Genomic DNA, 6,690 nt, shown 5'->3' on the forward strand with positions numbered 1-6,690 from the left:
CACGACCGTTTGAGTGCAGGTGCAGCTGAGGGGAACTAACCGCGCAGGGTGAGCGGCGGGTAATGAAGGTGGGGAGACGCCTGGTTGAACTGAGTTCCCGAAGAGGAAATCGCTGTGTAACTCGGTGGACGTAGACATGTGGCGGACAGTGGGGTGCGTGCTGATAACTCTGCGACTGTCATGGGGCACCAATGCCGCCCAGTGTCGTCCAGGTTGTGTTTTGCCAGGAACCTGGCGGTTGGCGGTCCCAAGAGCTCTGACACAGGAAAGATGCCCCGGCCGGGAAAGGGGGGTTTCCCCTAGGCTTTGCCCCTAAATATTCGTCCTTGGCTGTGCGGATATGGGGCCAGCAATGTTGCCAGCTTCTGTTTTCCTAGATAATCGCACCGGTCTTCTGTACGCAGCGCCCTCATCGGCGCTGCACCATGAAGACGAGGCACAAGGTGTCTTGAGGGCAAGTGTTAGGCTATACGTCCGGGTTGCTGGGAAGGACAGGGTGATGGAGCATGTGCGTCTATGACCGTGCAGTACCGAGGATCGGGACCGGAAGCGTAGGTGTAGTAACTGTGTTGAGCCGTTGATCTTATGTTATGAATGAAGCCTCATTGCAAACATGTGCTCGTGCGAGGGGCGGCGCGATAACAGCGAGGACAAACATACTTCGGCCAACCACCGAGTCCTTGCCACATGGTACCGTATGTGATGGTGTCGCATGGAGCGTGGTGAGGCGGGTAAACATGAAGCGCTGATGAGTCTGCTCAAGGCGAAGAGGATCGGGGTGGATATTGAGAACTCAAACCATGCCTTGGCTGAAGATTTGGTGCTCAAACGTTGTATTAGGGCACCGGACATGCTCGGGCCTCGCCTCGAACCGTCGATGGTTTCGGTACGTGCATCTCTGTTTAGGCGAAGCTGCTGCGGGGGCAATGTCATTACACAGTATTCCCAGCGGATCAGTTGAGCCGTCGTGGCGCCGGGTCCGGAGAGAGGCAGACTGGAGCTACCAACCGAGTCAAAAGACATAGTTTTTGTGTGGGTTGAAAGACTCCGTAAGGTCATGTAGTGTAATATGTGCTTAAAAGGAGCCGCCGGCACTTGGCTATAACAACCGATTTAAGACAGCGAAAAAGTTCGGAACGAATCCAGTGGATTCCAGAAACAAAAGCGAGTTTATTTCTCAAGCGAGCAGGCGGGTGACATTTGGGAAGGTACCTCCCGCGGACCAGGCACCCCGCAGCCAATGAGATCCAAGTTATGCGTAGTACGTCTGACTGCAAGTTACGGCCCCTCTCAAGAACCTTATTTAGGGGCAGGAATGAGGGAGAAAGCAATGTGGAAGGTTCCCAGGTACTGGTTGCCTGGGAAGTAACTTGGTGGAGGTGGTCTATCTACGAGTTTGAGACCTCTGTCCTTGCCCAGACTCCGAGTCGTCATAGATGCACCGTAATACCCATCAGGTGCTCGGTTTCCATGACTTCTCGCGTTTAACCAAGTCGTTTTGAGTAGCCTCCGCGTTGGAAACCGAACATAATTCGTCTCATCAGCCGCTTCAGGTCTGTTTCCTTTCTAATTTGGAGCGAAGGCCAAAACGTCCACGGCCTGCTTAGACTAGGTTCAGTAACTCTTTCATCCCATTGTCACACCTATTGTTTTACTACGTTGCAGTCTTCCTCCGCATCTGGCAGCACACTGCCTCCAGTGTCGCGGCTGCTACCTCTCCCGTTGACAAACGATACGAGCACCAACCGAACTGGCGAGCTTCGTCTCGTGGGGTAAGTGAGAACCGGATAAGGCACGGGACGAGGAATTTTGACGCTGGAGGTGAGCTGGGGCCGATGTAATCGTATGTCATAGCCCCCGTACCTTACAGGGTCGACAAGCTCCTTCCTTCTCTAGTGTTGGCGAGCCGATGCGGCCTCAAATTCTGAAGTCTGGCTACAAACCCGAAACTCCGATGCCGTGCTGCCTAGTCGCAACCGAAAAAGTCAGGTTCAACGGTATTGACATGAACAAACAACAGCCAGGTACCTTCCTGCCGCGCTTCGGTATGGACCGAGCTTCACCAATTTATGGGCCGGGTCTTGCCGCAGTAATACCATGATGGGTGGGTGATCAGTGTCGAAACCATAATATACTATCCCCTCGTGCTTCCGACCCATCCTACGCTTCTAAAACGCCGCGCGTTCACGCTCTGACGGTCAAGAACAGATGAGAGAGAGAAGAATATGATCATCATGTTGGTACGCGCAATCACAGTGACATTTGATGTGCCTACTGCGATCTGAAAGCGTACGCCGTCTGGGTCGTGTTGAGCGCTAATATGAATTTTCAAGCAGGTTACGAGAAGAGAGAACATCCCTCGGGACATGCCAGCAGCACTTCGAGTACCCGAGGCACTGCAGGTGTAAAGCCTGCATCAGACCCTCGTCGACACATCACTACTCCGCTACTAGGCGGATCATCTAGCAATCCTCAGCAACCCGTTCCTGAGCGCCATTTCCAAGGGTGTGATGCCTACCTGTTCCTGAAAGGGAATATCCGCCGCGCCAATCACCCCGCAAGACGACATACGCAACCCAGCTGCTGGCGAGCGCGGCCGCATGCCAGGGTCTATCGCCCGAGAAGCCGCAGCGTGCATGCTGCCGACCTGCACTAGGCGTAAGTCCCCAGGGCATCAAGCTCTGTAAAAAGGCGCACCCAGCAGCTCTGCAATACTGCCACTCTGGACAGCCCGGTCTTGTGTGGACCTCCAGAAGGCTCCCACGGCTAACGCGGGCTCGTGGCACAGCGAAGGATGTGCATTCACATTTCTGCGCCACTCAGGAGACTTCGGATGGATCACCCCGCAACCACCAACCAGGACGACTACATGGTATAAGAAAGCTTACCTGGACCAATGGCCACTTGGACTCGTCATCTGAAACGAGGCGAAAGGCGGACCCTGCCACTTTTGACGGGCCAGGTCGACTTCGTCTGGCTCTCGTCCGACCCAGACACGGTACTTGGCCCAGGTCTAGCCATACGAACCTTTAACACTGCGGAACGATCCGAGGCTGATCTGATGCAGACGACAGCACTTTCATGAGCCAGCACCTTACCTATTATCAGTCTCTCGTTCTAGCCAACCTACTCAGCCCTCTGGCCACGCTTTTTGTTTCGGAGTTGGACGATGAAGCATTGTACGATTCTACGGAATGATTCGAGATGAAGCCAGCTCCTAGTCTTGCCTTGCTCGCAAGCTAAGTTCGTCATTCAGAGACGCAGAGACGCAGCAGCAGCTCAGTAAACCTGCCGCACACCAAGGCTTTGTATCTAATGGAGCTCCTGGTCAAACCGTCACATGGCATTTCATCATGACTCAAATCATCATATCTCGCTCTCAACTGTACAGCAGCACTGGGCCTCTAGGCTGCTGGCATCTCACACTTCTATCAATGAACAGTAGGCGCCACCTGCTAATTGCCTGTTAACATGTGCTGACAAGTGCATACACATAAGTATCAGAACGCACTCTTTGGTTATTGCTACGCTCGCGATGCCGTCCACAGGGCCCGCCCCAAGTAGTAGAAGCCGAATACAGTAGGTGCATACGAGATGTTCAACAAATGTGTGATGAACCGGGAACGTCCCGAGCGTGCCTTGTCACTATCTGAGCATTCTGCAGGCGCGCCTCCTCGGCGTTCTCCCGCGGGATGTGGCGGAATCACACTTCACAGCACCAATGCCGGCCGGTATGAATTTACGTCCGTATTTATTACATACTGTATTGTATGCACGCAGTCCAACACAGCAGGCACCAAGGACCCTTGTTACGCTAGACTTGGGTCCCTTGATGAGAACCTGAAACGAGACCACTGCTCTACTGAGTAATTCTTGCGGAAACCGATCGAGCCGATGTTACGCTGGCTGCATACGCTCTCTCGGTGCCGGGCGAGGGTCATACCAGATTCTAGTGCGGGCCGAGACTCGGATTATTTCCCGTCTTCTTCTGTGCCCCTACCGGAGGGAAGAGGTCCGGAGCGGCGGCGCCCCCGACCCAGAACACAGTACTGACGTGTATGTATATATGTATATATGTATGTACCGTACATACATACGCACATATACCGATTCTTTCCCGTACAGGTTTATCCCTGCGATGATCTTTCCTGTGAACCGGGCTCCAGCGGCGCGATCAGACGGCTTACTTGTACGGATGTACATACAGCGGACGAGGGAAACAGCTTTGCGGACCAGTATGGCTTACCCCCTCTGGGTAAGAGTACCCTGCGATCTCCGTTGGATCAGTGCGACCTGACGTCCGGGTCCTTGAAAGTGAATCATGGGATCCTGTAATTTTTTTTTTGTTTTGAGCTGACGCTCACGGCGGGATAGTGAAGGCAAAAAAAATAAAATAAAATAAAACCTAACGGCGACCGAGACCATCAGACGACGGTGTGTTTTCCGACCCGAAGTATGGGACCGATTCCTAGGCCTAGTGATCGGGTACCTAATGTCGGAGCTTGCCGTCGACACCAAATCATTGATCGACATCGCTGTCAACTCGGCGTTTCAGATACCGCCACACGCCGCCGATTGGGAGTGAGTAACGGAGCGTTCCTAGGGCAAGGTTGTCTTGAGTCGCACATGCAGAGACGGTTACGTGCTTTTCAACCCCCCAACCCTCTCTTTCAGCTACCTGTGGTACAGTACAAGCATGGGAAGCCTCCGTCTTGGGAGTTGTGCCTGGCGCGAGCCTGTGCCGGGTGTTGGCAGACTCGAGGTGGAGTGTCGATACTCTAACCCGGGATGGTTATACGTTAACAGGATTTACCCGATCCCGTCGGTTGCATCCATTCGAGAAGAGAAGGATACCAGATTTGGCCAGCTCAAACAGTCTTCATCTGCCGCACAAGCGACGGCGCCGTGCTGGGGCGAGATGTCAGCGGCCGCCCGTTTTTTGGTCCTCCGAAACTAACAATCACCAATACGCGAACCCTTTTCGGTGGTCTTACGTTGGTAAGACAGCGCGGTCCTTCATATTCTCACTTGTCTGTGGCTGATGGAGTCGCTTCCGGAAACTCGGTAACTCACCTGGACACTTTGCTCTCCTTTGCCTGTAGCCTCGACTCGATAGTCACAGGGTTGATCTGGCGGGGAACATACGGAGAGACCAAACTCTGTATCTTTCCCAGCAGTACCGTCTGATCAAACGTCAAGGCTGGCGTTTGTGAACAAGGTCCCAACTTCCAAGTTAACATCAACGTCGGCAGACGAATTCCCTAGTCAGTTCCTCTGATCGCCGACTCGCTAGGTTACATCAAGCATTGCACGGTTCGTTGTGTGGATCGCACCGCCGCGGTTCATTACGCAGTATCCGTAATTTAGGGGCGACAACGTCTGTTTTCGATACTTTACTGCTAGATCCCCAAAGTCTGGACCCGACGAGAGAGCCTGATTGGAATCAGGACCGAACTACGATTTATTGCAACGCTGGCGCTGGGGAAGCGAAGTGCGTGAAAGCAGAACGCCGACTGACTGGTCGGCACACGCAGACCTTGCTTGCTTCTCCTTTGCTAAGCAAGACCAACGACAGGTACACTGCCTCGAACCTTGGCGGTTGTGCTGCCTACTTGTATCGTATGTACATACATACATACATACACACGCACACATACATACCGCTCTCTAACCTCTCTGATCTCGCTGGACAGTGCAAGCAGAGCAGGCAAGCCGATGCCCACGGCGGTGTCCAAGAGGGAGTAACTACGTGCCAAGTACTTTTGGACACTTGAACATGGCACTAATAAGGCACTAGACTGTGTAGTCGCGGTCCTGACGCGTGTCTCTTGTCTCCATAAGCGCCTAAGCCGAGAGGTCTTGGAAATGAAGCAGCTGCTTTCGGTGGTGGACTGGGTTCCAGGATCGCCAGGGGGAAAGGAGGGGAAGGGTGGTGTCTTGGTATGAAAAGCCAAATCTGTAGAGACTAGCCAAGTAAAACCACCACAGCGTGACGGCTTCATCTGTAGCTTACAAGAGGTCGACCACATATATCGACATTAGGTTCGCCGCATGGTGGTCCATCTTGCTTGTTCCTCCTGGCGCACTCTAAAAAGCCATCCCCACAAATTCTGCCAGCATCGTCCGTGCCTACCTATCCAGCAGCACGAGCAGGAGACATACGGCTGGTTTGGCGCGACTTGGGAGGACAAACAGCGCAGCAACGGCTGGCACAGCCCGATTCCATGCCTCCGCTGAATCTATATAGACATGTCCCTCCGCACGACTTCTTTTTTCTGAAACAAAAGTCTCGTGATGGGTATCCCGCATCTTCCTTCCCCCTTTGTAAGCCGTAGAGTCGTGATAGATACGCTTTATGCGCACGCCAAAACAAAGGCTCAGGAAGAAGAGAAAAACAGGAAGGAAAGGAAAAGGGAAGAGGAAAAAAAAAAAAACACGCATATAACGAGAAACAAAATATCGAAGAAGAGAACGAAGAAGTATGAAAGAGAAAACAGCGCACGACAACGCCTACAAAGTCTCGTGAACCAATATTTTCCCCAACCAATGCCAAACAAACCAACACTTACCTAAGGTAAACAAAGACCCCCGTATATCGTGATATCAATGAACCATTCAACCCACCCTTCCCCCTGTCCACCGCCAACCTTTTCCGTTCCCAGAAACAGAGGAAGAATGTCTATGTAAACC

At 52.9% G+C, this 6,690-nt stretch overlaps 1 protein-coding gene across 1 annotated transcript; it reads right to left on the minus strand.

Moving 5' to 3' along the window:
* Window positions 1–1,541: 1,541 nt before the first annotated feature.
* P884DRAFT_263814 (uncharacterized protein) lies at window positions 1,542–1,882 on the minus strand. The gene has a single exon (XM_069441790.1). The coding sequence runs from the start codon at window positions 1,850–1,852 to the stop codon at window positions 1,655–1,657; it is 198 nt and encodes a 65-aa protein (XP_069294435.1). The 5' UTR covers window positions 1,853–1,882; the 3' UTR covers window positions 1,542–1,654.
* Between the last annotated feature and the right edge of the window lie 4,808 nt (window positions 1,883–6,690).

The sequence above is a fragment of the Thermothelomyces heterothallicus genome, assembly GCF_042370625.1.
Source record: "Thermothelomyces heterothallicus CBS 202.75 unplaced genomic scaffold P884_scaffold_28, whole genome shotgun sequence".
NCBI classification, from domain to species: domain Eukaryota; kingdom Fungi; phylum Ascomycota; class Sordariomycetes; order Sordariales; family Chaetomiaceae; genus Thermothelomyces; species Thermothelomyces heterothallicus.

What these genes read in the sequence shown, in the direction of transcription:
- P884DRAFT_263814 (XM_069441790.1), bottom strand. Translation starts at nt 1,852, where the DNA reads ATGACATACGATTACATCGGCCCCAGCTCACCTCCAGCGTCAAAATTC.